We start from the raw sequence: 17,774 nt of genomic DNA on the forward strand, positions 1-17,774 counted from the left end.
AATAATATCTGTTTATATCACACGGACAGGTGTGCATTAGAGCAAAAACAAATCAGGATTATATAATTACGAATAGGCTACAATTCCGGCTATGCCAAAGTACATTTCCACCCAGCCTCGATGCCTCTGAGGGCAGCATCACAAGCCCTGCAGGCCCCATGGCAAAAGCTATGCTCATTTTAATGGCACCAAGTTCAAACCCTAAGGGATGCAACAGCTACAAAATGTATTTATCATATGGGTCTTACATGATTTTTCTCTCTTTTTTTTTCCCCTTCACGATACTGGGGGAAAAATGACTTTCTATGTGTTAATTCCCAAATGGTAATTGCTCATCGACGTTTTTGTGTGCTTAACATAAAATGCTACAGTTCCTTAAATATTACATACTGCATCTCACTTACAGTTCATGAATATTTGAACATACTTCAGGAAGAAGAAAAAAAAAAAAAAAAAACAAGTCTAATACTTTCCCCCCATTGTCGTTATTGATAGATTTATTAGTTTCATTTTGCAAGTTTTACTTTAGGAAGGGTGCTAATATCATGTATTATGACAGTCACACTGAAAGCAATTTTCCATAAAAGATGTTACAATGACCCCTATGGAACTTGTATAATTTCATAGTAGATAGTCAAGTGCACAAATAAACATGTTTACAAGAGTGATCCTGTTAGCCTGGTTCTTGCCCTCTGAAACCTTTATGTGCTATTTGTGGAATCTTAAAATTAGTACAATTGTTGATATTACTTATGTTGTTTCTGGCATTCTGCTTTAGGAAGAAAAGAAAAAAAAAAAAAGCATATTTATCATTTAGCTTTGGTATAATCTGCAATAGGTTTTAACAAGTAGAATATATTCCAACCCCTATATTTTCCACAGCCGTGAAGTTTACAATGATGTAATAAGTCACTTTATCAGAGAGGAAATATTACAGACACAGAAAAAAAGTTGAAGACCCAGTTTTCTTTTTAATCCTCTGGGGGTAAGCTATGAAACAAGCAGTCAGAAGAGTGAGTACTCAGTGTCATGAGTGGTGTGCATACTTTTACAATAATACAGGCACAAAAGAGATTGTCGCCTTTAGTACATGAGGGTCACTAGAATTTATTATTATTACCTTTTTATTGTTTTTTTTTTCTTTTTATCCATGCACCTTTATATTTACTTGCATGAATTTACCACAGGTTCATAGTGGCCTTTGCCGTTTTAATGCTTACAGAGCCTAAAGCTTCCAAAATGCCTATCTGGCCTGTACATATTTCATTAAAAATAAACTCTATATAATAAATAAATATATAAAATAAATAAAATGTTGCCTTTGGAATTTCTATAAATAAATTTAACTTTTTATTTTTTATTTTTTTTTTACTAAGAGGTCTTTGCTTTAAACTCAGCGGGGTGAGACCCAGCGAGCGATTAACTGAAAAGTCTCTTGTCTAAGTAAGACTGCACCCTCCATGCCTTTTGTAAATGCAGCGTACACTTGAGCAGGCCACCAGCCAAAAATCCCGATGAATCAAAGTATGGCAGCTATGCTGATATATGACGAAGTACAACTGATCAAAAATTTAAAAGCGTGTCCATTCCCCAGCATGCATCAGGCCGTTCTCCTCCTCCCTCGGCTCCCCTCTCTCTCACTCCCATTCACGCTCTCGCGTCCTCTCGCGCTCGCTCTCACTCACTCTCTCGCGCTCCCCCTCTCGTACTAAATCAAGCGAGTGGGCATAGGCTCTCCTCCAGGAGGACAAACCTTTAAGTGCAGAACAAAATCAGCATGTTCCATCCAAGCCTCCATCATACATTATGCATGCGACAAAGTTTGGCAACAGTGGAGCTGATGTGATGACACAGCTAATCAATAAGAACCCACCGCATGAAACCTTTATAGTGGTTACTTTTTAAGGGCTCAAGTGAAGGAATTGTCTTTGTCAACTTTGGCTTAAAATATCCTTATATAGTTCAGGTACTTTCTCAGGGTCCACTGGTCTAGGTAAAAAATGTGTAAATTTTTGATGCCGTTTAGTCCTAGTCCCTTCTCTTGGAGTCCCATCTTTATTTAACGCAACGTAGTATCGTCTTCCAGTGTCCACGTGTTTATATAGATTTGATGAATATGTGTTATACCAGTTTTCTTCAAACTGCTCTCTGAATACACACTCCTGGGTTAATTTTTCCTATGAAAAGAAAAGAAAAAGTGGTGAGGAGCCAGACACAAAAATAATCTATTTTTAAAAGAATTGCTAATTTCACTGCTGAAAATCAGTACCTCAATGCTCACTTCACGGAACAAAGCCTTGCAATATTCCCAATTTTAACTAAATAAAGCCATATTTCTGGGTATTTCATAAAGCATTCACAAGGGTGAATAACTGTACGTGAAGCAAAAATGATTCTCCAAAAGCTTTTTGTCAAAATCAAGACAGCACTAACAAACACGAAAGCAGGTGTTTTAATTTCTGATCATTTCCAAGCAGCTCACAAGACATTACTGGACTTGTATAAGCAATTGCTCGAATCATGAGTGCAAGCACTTGAACAGACATTATAAAAGGGAACCGTCACTGTTTTGCAGGGTGGTAACATCATTTAGGGTCTTAAAATCTTTATATCCTTTCGTTACAAGGAGTACTTAATGCATCTCATTCATTACAAATGATAGATTTTAATACCCATGATTTGGTTTATTATTTGTACTGCAGAACCACAACCCACAAGAGCCTCAAACAGGTGCTGAGATGATCAAGTTAGGCGAGGAAAAGCCCTCCGGGCTTTACAAGGGTTGTCATTGTGTGTGTTTTCTCCTACAGAAGACACCCACTGAAGGCATCAACCATTTCATCGGCTCCCCTGCCATGGACTCCCGTTCCTTCCAGTTCACCCCCTCACTGAGCCTGCACATACAGCCTTTTGGTCTAAATGGACAGGATTGGCTTAAAAACCAGCCACCTGACAACCTGATTCATTTTGAATTAATTGGGCAATGCTCACACAAGTGACTGAGCAGGGGAAAAAAAAGTGTTAGCTTCTAGCATGGGAAAGCTGAAGGAAAGCTGGGAAGAATAAGCCTGCGAATAGTCTTATCAGCTGGCACAAAAAATATACTGATAATTTAATATTTTTACGTAACTAGCATTGTCACTCAAATAGCACTCATATCTACCAAATCCAGCTTCCAGTTGAGGATCATCGCCTCATTAATACAAAACTCCACACCATGCAGAATTCTCTGCATGTGTTTTTACAGAAATTAAAACAGTCCTTTTAGGCAGATACACAGAGAAGGGAAAACAGAGATCAAGGCCCAGGTGCAGCAAAGCTTTTATGGCACCTACACCCACAACCTGAGCACAACCAAGGAGCCACAGCTCAAACTCCAGTTCCTCCGAGGAAACCACCATCCATGGCTTAATCCAGGAGCTTCACAAAACCTACCATCACCTAATCTTGCAACTCAATCTGGAGCTGAAAGTATTTTGGGGATCACCTCTGCAGCTCAGGACTCACAGCTCTCAAACTTTTCTCAAAGCAACGTGCTTTGGCAAAGAGGTTTTCCGCTGCTTCAAGACCTGCTCAGAAATGCTTTCTCCTTGACAGTGCCAAGACACCTTGGCTTTCACTGCATGCCCAGTGGGTTTTTTCCACTGAGGTGGAGTGGGTCCAGTGGGAGGAATACCCACTGACCCACGAGAGCCCCTGGCACCGAAGCGCCACGTCCTCAGGGTGAAAAGCCACCTTGCTGGCTGCTAGGCAAGCATGATGCTCCCCAGGAGGGGTCTGCACCCCACCGGGGCTGGGGCCTGGGGTCCTGCTTGGGCCCCTACATACCTCGTAGGATTCATCCAGGAACTGTCCCACATGGGGAGAGCAAACAGCCAGAGCTCCCCCTACTAACTGGGGACTGGGCTACAAAGCCAGGGTCCTCCTCAATGCCTAAATGTTTGGGATTGAGGTATGTTTTGTTTTGTTTTTTTGTTTTTTTTTTCTGAATTTAAGCTGTGACAACTCTGATAGGCTAGAAAGGCAGCAAGTAAGCAGTTCCTGACTCTCTCTGATGGGTGTTGGGAACCTCATCACCCCTCAGGAAGGAGACATTGCCTCCAGGGCTGGGTGCGGGGACACCGAACACTTGCATATTCACTACGGCAGCAGCTCTGTGTGGATCCAGGTGGCTGTGGCAGAAGAGAAGATGGCCACCCCATCCCTCCCAGCATCTCCAGCTGTTCCACCACCAGATGTCCCTCCCTGCAGGCTCAGCTGAGCAGAGCGCACCAAAATGTGAGCAGGTCCACAGAGCTGCTGCATACAATCATTTATTTCATTTTCTGACTATGACACTTTTACTGTGCGAGGTAGAGAGGTTGTGGAGTCTCTGTCCTTGGAGATTTTCAACCATGGTCCTGGGGAAGCTGCTGTAGGTGTCCCTGCTTGAGCAGGGGTTGGACCAGATGGCTTCCAGAGGTGCCTTCCAACCTCACCCCTCTATGGTTCTGCAAAGTAGCTCAAACCCAGTAACACCCCATGCTGTTTATAGAAGGAAAAGAAAAACATATCTGTTTACATTAATTCCTCATCTATGGGCCAAATCCTGCAATCAGCTATTGATAATTGCCTCTGTATGCTTTGACAGCTAGAAACAGCAGCAGTAACGAATGCCAGCAGACATCTGCAGCAGCTGAAAGTTAGGCACATTGCAGTAGCCCCTTGCACAGCCTCAAAGTATTAAAAAAAATATTCAGCTGCTATAAAGATCATCTTTAAGTACAGCTCTCATTAATATTTTATTTTGCATGAGGTTTAAAATCACTTTGTTTGCTTTAATGCAAAAGCAGATGCTAAGAGATGTTATATGCTGGGTCTATAGGTCCACCGGGGAAAGAGAAACTAATTCAAATTGTTTTCCTGCTCTCAGAAGGCAATAGGATCACATGACAAGCACTGCAGAAGCACTCTCTACTAAAAATAGCAACATTTTAGGAGGATATTTCAGTCTTGTCTTGAATTCATTAATTATTCACTTCATCTGCATTTTTTTTAGCATCATCATAAATTTCTATCTTTGCACCAACAGTACTTCCCCGTGCCCTAAAGGAGAAATTTTAAAATAGCCTGTCTTTATCTGGCAGGTTTGATCAATTATGACAGTGCAGTGGTGCACCTAGCTGGCAGACCTTGAATAAGGGCTTGCACTGTACCGCATGCTGGCTGAGTTCAATGGATTTCAAGCTCACAAGCTGAATCTTTATTTTACAAGTTCATCCTGTTTTTACTTTTCATCCTCTTATAGCTAGATCTCTTTGGGCCTTTATTAAAATTCTAAGAAATTCAGGTATAGACAGTAGGGAAATACTTCAATATGAACCTCAGAGGGCAATCAGGACACAGGTTCAGATTTGTAGGTACACTAACAGTCACACTTTCAAAGAAGTGAAATAATTTCTTAGGAAATTCATTAAACTGTTCCCTTTTGGGACACCTACAAATGCTGGTTGTAGCAAACGACCACTGAAACAAGTCTATGCCAATGACTTTGGATCAGGCCCCAGAAATAAGCTGGGGAATAAAATCCCAGCATATCCTTCATTCCCATACCCTGGGAGATCCTTACGATGATGGTTTAGCTAGTAGCAAGACAGACAGGATCTGAAAGGCACTAGCACACTCACCTGTACTACCACAACATGACTTAACACCCTTTTACACTCATGCGTTGAACACACGTGCATTTTATTCAAGCCAGAAATTAGGATAATATTGGGGTGAGGCTTGTCCATCCTGCCAACACACACCTTCTTGCCTCACTAGCTCAGGATGGGAAACCTGCTGAAAGCCTCCTCTGCCGGCACAGGAAGGAGATGGTGCTTGCTGACTGCAAGGGGTTGCATTTCCCCTTCTGGCTGTGACTTTCACAAAGTCCCTACACACACAGTCAAAAAGTAAGACTTACACCTTGAATTTAGCAGTTTTCCATACTTCTAGAATCAACTGATTATCATTTTTCCAGTGCCAATATTTCGTTGCACCACGCTTGATGCCACCAGACACTTCTGTCGAAGGCTGACACAAATACCAAACATACCCAAGTGAAACAGTAGTGGAAAGTAACCTGCATTCCTGTGGAAGGGGAGGCTGCCTGCCCTGAGCAAATCATTCAATCCAGGGACCAAATAAGGAGGTGACCTCAAAATTATATAAATCAGATGTTGCACCACATAGCACATGTTTTCAATGAGGACTCTTTACAGAGTATTCCACCATAAAGTGATCAATCCCCATTTTACTACACTTACACACTCTACCTGTGTTTTTAAGCTTTTATTTAACTCAAAATGTTTGAATAATTGAACTGTTCAAAGATGCACAGATCAGAAGGACAAACAAACCAAGGTGGATTTAATTCAGAAGTCTGATAACATCTGGTCAGTGCAAGTAAGCCCAGAAACCCTTTCCCTTCCTTTATTCTCCATCAGCTAACTATGGAGCAAAATAATTATATTATCCTATTTGCACATAGACCCTTAAAGAGTGAGATAACAAATTAATAAAGTAGAGAGTTACAGCCACCACAATGGAGACTTTACCAATATGTTTAAAATAGGTACCCCTGTGAACCAGCTAACTGGAAATAACTGGAAATAGGAAAAACACTGCCAAAAGGATGGTTTCATGACTTTAAAGGGTGGTAAGACATTAGTGCTGCTTCGTAAATGAAAGCACAGAACAGAGTCCTGTATAAAACTCATCAATATTATTTTCTTTAAAAAATAATCTTGCAGGGCTAAAACTAATTTATTTTGTAACTTGACAAAAGGAAACCTCTTCTGACCATCATGCCTATTACCACAGCAAAAAGGTTTCATGTTTAGCCAAGTACTCTATGCCACATATAGTTTTACCTTATGCAAACAACTACACTGATTCAATATAGACACTTCACAAGAAAATGCCTAGTCCGGAATACCAAACAACTATTAAAGAGAAGTGTATCTGATGCAGTCAGCACTTCCGACATATCTACTGCATGTTATCACTGTGTTAATCCACCCTGTCTTAATAAAATCACGTTTCAACATATTGTCTCCTAAATAAGTTCATGCAAATCCCTTATTATGGCTATATGACATTAATAAAAACTGCATATGTGGTGAGGAGAAGCAAGCAAAAAAATCCCCTGTTGCCTCTGAAGTGGTTTTCTTTGCTCCTCTGCCTACAAACACATGCATTTTACATATGGTTGGCCCTTCCCACGCCATAATGCAAACAGCCTCTAGAACACGCTATCTTCAGCTAATAATTAACACTCATCCAGAGTGGTCATAAATAAAGGTGCAGTTTAGCATTTGGCCAATGCTTTGTCTGATCTCCCGTGCTAAGCTGAGAAGTCTCTGGCTGCAAGGACAATCTCCCGCCACGATCAGAAGCCAAATCCCAGTGTCTAGGCAGTGCTGCTTTTCCTCCTAAATTAGCAGAGAGCCCTGCAAGGCAAGCACTGCATAGTGAACACCTGACCTAGAGACTGTCACAGAGCTTTCTCTGAATGGTTTCTTTTAGCAGTATTTTTCATAATGTTGTTTATTTAATAATTTGACAGAATATGGGGGGAAAAAATGTCTGCAAAAAGGACTAGTTGGCTTTTTTATGCTTTTGCATCAGTGCTTCTCCATGAGCCCTTAAAGAGATGGCAGGAAACCCTGCAGGGCCATAAGAGAGACCTAGCAAACAGCCAGGCATCCATGCTGCCATTCTCATGCAATTCATATTCCACAGCACTTTTTACAAGACAAGAGAAGTTAGGCAAGGCGGTCATGGCAAAACCACAGTTGGGCAATTGCATTTTCCCTTCCTGAGGTCACCTTGTACTTTGGCATAGATGGAGTGTTCCTCAGCTTCTCCTCCCAAATTTTTAATTCATTCGTATAAGGTTTTTATTATACATACATCCCCACTTAAAAAAAAAAAAAAAAAAAAAAACTCGAATACTGCTACAATGAAGCAGTTGTGAGAGTGCTTAAAGAGCAATATCTTTCTTACAGAAAGTTTGTAAGACCTGGCAGAACCTGGTCCCCTTCAAAGTCATATTATAAAAAGCAGCTACACAGACACAGAAACCGTGGTGCTTCCATATCCTGATGGAGGCAACAGAAAAGCAGAGCTTCCTGAACAAAGCAGGCAGGCTTTAGCATCAATAATGAAATCTCTGGAGATGTCAGTACAGCAGGGACTTCATCACTTCTCCCTTTTTCCCTTTTTCCCCTTCTCCCACTCCCATGCCTTCCGCACCATCACAGACCTCCCCTGGACGGAGCAGACAGGGATCCAGCACTACGTTATCTCAGCACGCCAGGGAGCTCTTTTGCCATGAGCTGCAAGAGCCAGAGATGCCAATTAGGCCCCCATCCATTTTCACCACTGCCGAATCCGCAGCTCTTGGTTTTAGGGATAGCTGCTCCTTGGAGGTTTCACGTTTGCAGCAGCTGTCATGCTTCACGCACGCCCTCCCCGGACACGGAGCCATTAGAGGAAGAGCAGCCCCGCGGTGCCAGAGCTCGCATCTGCCTGCATAGGCTGCCTACCAGCAGCCACGCTCCTGTCTGCAAAGATTTGCTTTAAATCTGCCCAGCCAAGCGAACTGGAGGAAGCCTTGTTGCCACCTTAACACCTGCGGTCTGCTAGCCCTTCTGCGGGAGGTCAGGACAAAATGCCAGGGAAGGGCCTGGGGCCCCACTCGCTGTCACAGCGCCTCTCCTCCGAGAGCTGGAGAGCTTCCCTCTCCACATTGAAACAGCACAACCTCAGGAAGAAGTCAACTTCTCACAACCCAGCAAACAAGCAGGTGTGTTCCCCTCCCTCCCCGCCAGCAGGACCGGACCCATACTGTGCCATTTACTATTCACACTTCTGACCTCTATTTTATTTTTGGTTCCCCTGGCACAATCAAGAACTGCAGTCATCAATGTTATCTAAGCATCTAATTCATCACGGTTGGCTGAACCCTTCCAAGAATCAGAAAGCAAGGTGGTATGCAATCTGATACAGGGCCTGAGCCAATTTTTAAAGACGACAGCAGAAAAGTTCCCATCAGCTTAAATGGAACTTGGATCAGGCTTGCAATGATAAAAAGACAGCAAATATTTTAAGACACTAAAAGAGCCATTTCAGGCACGTTCAGATTTACTGAAAGCTGTAACCTGACCCAGCCCAGCTCCCCACTCCACAAATTCTCTTCCATCATAAGACAACATGTATGTCAGCCCAGGTCTGCTCTCCTGCAGCTAGACGCACACCCTTTAGCCTGTGCAACTGAAATACTAGTCAAGCTTTTCACTGAGTAGAATTTTTAAATAAATCATGCTTTGTAGAACTAAGATGAAGCACAACATCAAAGGGTATCATCAGTATTTTTTTTTCCTTTGCAGTTCTGGAAGCACAGAACACCAGGTTAAGGAGAGAGAGCCCTCCTTGAGCAGAAAGTGCATGGCTTCTGTAGGAGCAGCTGAACTCACACCCTGAAAGACATTACAGCATGGGTGATAGAAGTACTTGATCTGCCTGAGCCTTTACACTCAGGAAGAACCCCCCAAAACCTGATTTACCCATCATTAGAGAAGCACCTGATCTCTCAGCTCCAAGGTGTCATCATAAAAGCAGAACGCTCAAGGCCCTTCAAAAAAAACTTTGCCTGGGGGACCAAATAATTATAATGCATACACCGTGATAAAAATTCATCCCATTGAAGTACTTCATGTTTTATTCTTTCAGCAAGACAATTTGGTCAAGGACTGATGAACAAAAGCCTGTCCCCAGATTTTGTTATTGTTTTTATTTAAAGCTATCAGCTAGGGGATAGTTCGGAGGACGGAGACATCACTGACCACAGTGTCATTCTGGAAGGGGGGTTGATCTGGATGCACTTTAAATGTCATCAAACCAACAAAGCATCCCAGGCTATTGCATTTTGGAAAGATCCTGTCCTCCTCTCTGAAGTGCCATGCATCACTGGGGTCTTGGAAAACAATAAATTTGCCAACGAGGCTTTAAAAGCTGCAGTGCTTTGGTGGGTGGCACTGCAGAGGGCTGTTACTCTGAGATTTCACCCAGTGGATTTAATTGCATATTCAGCTGAAGTTGTTTTAAAATGAGACCTTTTAATATCCCACCTTTTCTGGACACAAGGGAAGGCCAGCCTTTCAAAGAGCAGCTGCTGAAGAAAGCATGTCATATTTGCCCTTTTACACAGCAGTTCTCATAAGCTTTCTCTCCAAAGATGCCTCTTTGGATGCTTCTCCCATTCCCTTTCCCAGAGGCAATCCCACCATAAAGTCAAGGGTCCTGATACACAATTTTTAGTATTTCACTTCCTGAGTAGGAAAAAAAAAAAAAAAAAAAACATTCCCAGAGATTTCCACGTATCTTTGGTGCTGCTATGGCCTGATTTAAGTTGCCAGTGACACAGCTGACCCGGCCTTCAGCAAATGCTTAGGCAAGTCAAGTGGCTCTTCGGCCACCTGCCCTGCTCCCCCCCCCACACACACACACATCAGTGAAACCTGTCTTTTAATAGGTCAACCTTAAGCTATGCAGTTAATTTCAGCTTTGATGAAAGAAGTTGTCAATCTGCCCAAAACCAAAATAGATATATAGTACCAACTTCAAGAGAATTGGTGAATAAAGAGGTCAAAGACCACACAGTTGGTCTACAGGGTACCAGCACATGGACCTTCCAAAGAATTCAGTTTTTAAAGTGTGATGGAAAAAAAAAAAAAAAACTCATGATTTTGTTTAAAGCTCACAATATTGTTTTCCCATATCTGTATATTCTAAACCAACCCAAGGGATTTTCCTCAAATCTCCCCAACTAAGCTTCCTGTTCTGAGTCCAAATTATACACTAGACGCTGTCCTAATGAAGGCATCAGCAGGCCAGAAATCTGCCTAGGTATTCAAGGGCTATAAATGTTTATATGTTAAAAGACTATCTTTAGATTACAGAGTTACTGGTAGGAACCCTGTCTAGATCTAGGTTTTTAAAATGATGAATACAGTAGGGCTCTTATCTTGATTGGGGTCTGCTGACATAACCATAAAATTAATAGGTGGTTTTACAGGAACCAGTCCAATCCTGCTTCCATTAAAGTCAGTGTCATTTCAACTGTAATAGAATCAAGTCAAAATTTCTCCTGAGTCACAATTACAGTGCCTCCGTAATTGTGTTGAAGTGTAAAGTTGAGCAGATGAAAGATGCCCAGCCTGGGCCAGACCTCAGAAGCATGTGGCATCCACAACAGAAGCCAAGTTTTTTCCTCGTCAGCGGTCATGGAGCATGGATTTAAAACTTCATTTTTCGATCAAAAGTAACAGCAGAAGTCTGCCATTACAAAAGGAATGAAAAAGAAGTCGAAGGGCTTTATAAAATGAAAAAAAAAAAAAAAAAGGATTTACACTGTAACAAGCTTTATTTCTTAGCCTTTCTGAATGCGACACAAATGAACTTCATTGCTGCACATTGCCAGATCAGCCCAAGCACATTCAAACTGCACAGCCAATCCCAACCTAGACAAAATCCCTAATGAAGTCCCTGCAGGGCAAACATTTTCTACTCTGCCTTTGAAAATGATGAATGGTGAAGTGGAAAAGAGTGCCACGTTCACATCCCACTGGCTCCTGAGTCAGAAACAGAGCACATCAGATCTTTATCTGAAGCAGCGAATAATCCCCAAGCACATCTCAGTATGTCACTGCTGATGATGCTCTTTTAGTGTGTCACTTCAACATGCTATTCTCAGATCACCTCAATGCACAGAACCTTTTCACACTCCCATATCGCTAACAAGGCTGGCTCCAAAAACGTTCAGGGCGACAGTAACTGTGGAGCTATACAACTGCAGAGAAGCAAATCTGAAGAAATTCAAGCTGAACAAGCCCAGTGCTTGCTGGCTGGGTAGGATTCAGGTTTATGGTGTTGTTCTTCCACTCTAAGACTGTCCAGTGTCTTCTTCCACTCTAAGACTGTCCAGTGTCGACAGCATGGCACCCAAACCCTCTTCAACCCAGCACTGCAGCCAATTCCCCCCCCCAGCAAACTGCCCAAACAGGCAACAAGCCAGTTCAGGGAGCTAAAACAGCAGAGAAGCAACCCTGCAAAAAAGGCAAGCCTTCCTCTGTGGCTGTAGGTCCCTGAATTATTCTCCTGACAAGTCTGGCTAGCGCTGGTATTGAGCAAGGAGGGACGCAGAACTGTTTAGGGGAGGCAGGGAACCAGGGCTGCCCTTCCTGGAAGTGGCTTTCTGCAGCCTGGTGGTGGATCACCTTGGCTGTCTCCTCAAGCAGCACCTCTAATCTCCCATTTCTTAAGAATATAAAATTCTATACGTCTTTAATTAGGGGAAAGCAAATCATTAAAGTAAGGTTCAAGTAAGATCATTAAATTAAGGTTCAAGATCTTTCTTTATCAAAGCTTAGCTATACATACAAATAGTGTCCAACAAATTCTATTTATTTATATATAAATACGCCAGAGATATTCTAACACTCTCCTGCCCCAGGCATGTAGTGATAATCCAAGTCCAGCATGGAACTACGGAGACCAAGGTAAGGAGATCACTGAAGGTTTTCTCTCTCACAAACTAACCTCAGACCTGGCAAGCACCTGCTATGAAGTCCTCTGAGGAAAATCAAAGACCAGAGGAAAAGTGTAACACCTATCCCACAGGGCACTATTAGAAGGTGTCCCTCTCTGGTGACAGGTGTTAGAATCTGTAAAAGTCTGATTTAAAAAACAGACTCCATTCTTACTCTAATAAAACCACGGTAGCTGCAGTTTCACACACAGTTTTCCCAGATTCCCTGTGTTAAGTGTACAGATTCACCTATCATTTTTTTCCTACACCAGTACTCATATTTCAAAAGATCTTTCTTCCCATGGGGTCCTTCACACCTTGCTATCATTGTACTGGCTGGGTTGCAGTTTCTGCTTTCATCCCTAATGGTGGTACCTCTGAGGGTCACCATTTAACAGCACCCAGCATTTGGCAAGCCTGCCCATCCAAATTCAGGGATGCTATCTGTAAAGGTGAAGGAGAGGAGGTTGTAGACAAATTTTCCTAGGTAACTCAAGTTTCAGGGCTTTCCTCAGACCTGCAATCCCAATGAAGAAAGCATCCACAGAAACAAGCCTGTTTCCTACCGTACAGTGTTTGGAGAAAGCAGCTGAGGCTTCCCCTCCCACCTCCCTGCAAACATTCTTTGCTAGCTCAAAGTCTCACTTCCTCCTGACCTGAAACTCCCTCATTATCCAGCCTAGGCTTTTCTTATGACCCATTCAAACCAATTCATCCTTGTCCTTTATTTCAAGGACTTTTTTCTCTCTCTGGCATGAAACCTCAACTTATTTACAGAGACCAAGAGTGCATCCTCTCAGTTTTCATTCTGCAGGCTAAATAAGCCAAGATCTTTAGACTCTACCACTTAATAGCATTTTCATCCCCTGTATCACCCGCTTTTGCACCTGTTTCAGTTTCAATTCATCTTCTTTAACACAAGTGACCAAAAGCCCACTTTGCATTTAGACCAGTTGTTACCAGAAGCACTGACAGCTCTCCCTGAGCCCCAAGTGTGCGAGATCACATTTTGTGCACTTCAGGTCACAGAGTCCCTTCCATGAGGCAGATTTCTGGGCTGAAAATACAGCCCGACTTTGCAACATCTGCAAATTTCAATAACACACAACTACTTTTTTATGACAAGATGTTTAATGTCCCTAATAAAAACAGGGCATAAAACCAGCCCAAGGACCAACCCATAAAAACTCCAGTAATAGCTTCACTCCAGCCTAATACCTTTCAACACTCCCCACTGCTGTCTTCTCTTCAGTTCTTTCGTCATCTATCACACAAGTCTTCCACTAACCCCCATTTAACCCACTGTAGCAAATACTCTCTTCTGCTGGGTCATAACTTAACACAGCCCTGCAGATTAGAGCAACCGTATTTCCTACTTATAGAAGAAGAAATTCCAATGGAAAAGAATAAAAAATAAAAAATAAAAAATAAAAAATAAAAAATAAAAAATAAAAAATAAAAAATAAAAAATAAAAAATAAAAAATAAAAAATAAAAAATAAAAAATAAAAAATAAAAAATAAAAAATAAAAAATAAAAAATAAAAAATAAAAAATAAAAAATAAAAAATAAAAATAAAGGTAACTTGCCTAAAACTATTTATCCAACTTCAGTAGACCCATCTCACAGGCCCTCCTCTCTTCTTTCATTCAGTTGTGTCCTCCCACACCCTGGGCAAAACCTAGGCCAAACCGAGAGCCCTGCAGCTTCCTAGGTCCTGCCCCAGCCAAACACAAACCAGGCAGCCAGAGGTTCACATACACTCAAGGCTGGTAGACACCTGCATTGCCCCTGAAATAAGCAACCCCTCCCCTGGCCAGCTTTGCTCCCACCTTTGTACGAGGTCTTATGGCCATACGCAAATGGGAAGGGGAGACACTGTGGCTGAACACAACCCTCCTGCGTGGCCAGCCTGATTTCCAGTTCCCTGCTTCAGTTCACCACGCGGCAACAGAAAGGCTCACACCAGCAAAAGGGAGGGAAGGAGTGGTTCAGGGGGAGACAGCCACTTCTTTTAGCAGTGGTGTCTGCTGCCCCCACTTCGTTGGTTCATCAAGTGACAGCGAATCCTCCTGCCTTGTGTTACCAGTCCAAGACATCTATCAGAGACATTCGCTAGCCCAAGCAGTATATTGTACAGCAGCAGCCAGCCTAGCCTGCTTCTGCACTTCACCCTGAGCACACAGGTTATTGTATTAGATCCTCTATAAGTTATACATCATATATACATATGTATTACATACATACATTTATGTATGTAATACAGGGTTTGTAAAGACTCCTGTTCCCATTTCATTTGTATAGCTTAAAACTTTTTGCCTAACACTTTTTCAGCTTCACTCAGCGTCATCACAGCAGTTTCTGTCCCTGTGCCTCTCTCCAAGCTCCATGCTTTTCTGCAGCTTGCCTTTCTTCTATTCCTTGCAGACCCTCTGCCCAAGGCCTGTTAGACCCCAAATCCCTCCCTGCAGCTTTAGCCTTTCTTGGATACTGTTTCTGCAGAACTTCTGACAAGTTTTGAGTTTCCTTCCCATCCAGGCCCGTAAGCGCCTTTATGAACCCATCCTCTTCAAATCTCAAAGTCTGCTCCCTCAGATCACATACAGACCTGCTTCTTACAACTCTCCTGCTTAAACACAAGTCACTGTTGCTGGTAACCAACACCACCAGCTATCTCATCAGGGGCTGCCACGTCTTTCTGAGCAGTTCTGCTCATGCCAAAAGACAAAGCTCTCCCCACAGTTCGGCTGCCCCAGGAGCTGCCCTCTGCCTCCGACATCTGCATCATGCAGCAGAAGGCACTTTATTTTACACACAAGCAGAAGGGTGTTTAAGAGACTATTGGAGCAATTATCCCTGATGGGCTTTGTCCACTCTTAACCTGGAAGTCTGCACCTTCACTCGGGGAACCTACATTTCATTCTCCCTCCCAGGCTCACTTCAGGCCCAGGTGCCTGCATGCACACTGATGGGCAGATAATCCAGGTTATAAAAAGAATAAATAAATAAATCGGAAGCCTATGGAATCCCTTTAGATGAGAGGTGTTTAACATTAACAGGAAAGTGTGAATGACTCTGCAAAGTAATTTTATTATCTATCTTATTCTTAGATACCTGCACTGACCATGTACGGCTGCTCCCAACATGCACCTGCAACCTGTTTATTTCTTCGTGTTGTTTCCGTGCACCTTGCCCTGTCATTTGAAGGGCTGAACAATTCCCTTCCCTTGTTTGCATGGAAACATAAAAGGTATTTTTAGAGTGCAGCAACACCTACACCAAGTCATTTTCAGTAAACTACAAAAATGTGTCCCTTTTTCCTCAAAAGCTTCTGCTCACCCATCTCTGTAGCTGCAGAGTCCTTACAGCTCTGTAGGGACCCAAACAAAGGCACAAAGCCCTGCAGGTGCAGCTGCTGGGACAATAAAGAGGCGTATCGTCACCTCCCTGCATACTTACTAGGAAAACATGTTTCTTCAAGGGCAGCGCTCTCTCTCCCCTCCTCCACCTTCTGCCTAATAGTTTTAGGAGCAAAAGGCAGGTTCAGTGTCCTGAAAACATCAGGACAAACAAGATTTCAGTTCTGAAGGACAGCAATGTGTTACCCTGATATAAGCAACCCTAAGTCTCGCTGTGCCACACGCACCCTCTAAGTCTGAATCTCAGAGGTGAGGAGCCTTACTCCCCAGCCCCAAATGTGGGCTCCTCAGCTCTCTCCCAGTTGCTCCATGGGCAAGTTGAAGTCTCTCTCTACCTTCCCCTCTCCTTCCAAGTACTCCCAGCCATCTTCAACAACCTCACCTCCTTCTTCCATTCTTCCTCCTCCCCACTGCACAGCTGCCCTACTTGTAGGTGCTCCAGATCTTCCCATTCCCACTTTTCCTCCGGACCATCCAGCCTGTGCTGCCTCTTGCCACGTTCCAAGGACACAAGGAGCAATGGAGACACCAGTATGTGTGGAGAAGAGGAGAGGGGCAGCTCTGTGACCATGGGGAACTGGTGGGGCAGGGATGCCAGCAGTGAGATGCAGCACAGTTCTCCACTGCAGGAGACCCCAGGGGATCTCTCTCCTAGGGTATCTGGGGTATCTGAGGGCGTCCCATGCTCCTGCCATGCAAGGACAGTGTGGGGTGAGAATGATGGGAACCCCATGCCATGGGTGCTCATCACTGCCTGCCATGGGGGCACCAGCTCCCAAGGGCAGAGGTATGGGACAGTGTGAGCTTGGGGACAGCCCATGAACATGAACATCATGGGTCTGAGCAGAAAAATCTTCCCCACAGGGCACCAAGGAGCACAGCTACAATACATTTGTTGACACTCTTGCCAGAGGTGTTGGCTAGACCTGTTTGGCACTTGGGAAGGAAAAAGGTCTTCATGTCTTGTGTTAACACACTTCGGATCCTATCTGGAGTTTGGATTTTTCCTCCTCTCCGATGAGGAACATGGAAGCTGTTGTGAAACATGATGAGTCATGGCTGCAGGCTGCAAGGGGAAGGCAAGGTAAATGGAGAGCAGGAAAAGAGCTAGACAGAGAAGGGAAAGCTGCAGTCACTAATCAGTTCCAAGTCACCACTACCTAGCCACCACCAGCTTCCTCATACCACGCACATGTACCTTCAGCATTGCCTAACTCAGTCCATGGGGTGGGGAGGACCTTGGGAACAGGCACCCCATGTGCATGGTCCTGAGAGCAGCACAACAGTCGATGAACTTTTTGAAACAGAAGATGCAAGAGAACTGCCCCCTGTAAAGGTGGCAAGTTGGGAAGAGCATTTGTTGGGTAGCTAATTCAGATTTACAGGGAAAGCAGCATTTTCAGAAAGACAAGAGCATCATGTCTGGATCAAGATATGCTGAAGCTGCCTTTACTGTTGCCTTTCATGAAAATTGGCAGCAATCACCCATCCTGGCTGCTCTGCTTCACCATATGTCCAATCTCCAGCGGCACCACAAATATGCTGGGAAAAATCCTCTTGTGCCAAATGTTTCAAATACATATATAGAAGGACATGTCTTTCAGGGAACTAATTTGATTCACACCTGATATATATATATATATTTTCTTTTTTTAAAAAGAAATCTGAATATAAATTTGATACTGTCACAGACACCAGGCACCTATTCCTGCACTGCCAAGTGCCGTGGTGCTGAATGCC

The 17,774-nt window shown here is 43.3% G+C and overlaps 1 protein-coding gene across 1 annotated transcript in view; it reads right to left on the bottom strand.

Moving 5' to 3' along the window:
• Positions 1-479: 479 nt before the first annotated feature.
• The window catches only part of FGF9 (fibroblast growth factor 9), a 28,190-nt gene continuing 10,895 nt past the window's right edge, over positions 480-17,774 (bottom strand). The window contains exon 3 of the mRNA XM_048072816.2: positions 480-2,177. Within this exon, the coding sequence (XP_047928773.1) occupies positions 1,932-2,177 (246 nt within the window). The 3' untranslated portion in view covers positions 480-1,931. The remainder of the gene's footprint in view (positions 2,178-17,774) is intronic.

Source organism: Anser cygnoides, chromosome 1, assembly GCF_040182565.1.
Source record: "Anser cygnoides isolate HZ-2024a breed goose chromosome 1, Taihu_goose_T2T_genome, whole genome shotgun sequence".
Classification (NCBI taxonomy): Eukaryota; Metazoa; Chordata; class Aves; order Anseriformes; family Anatidae; genus Anser; species Anser cygnoides.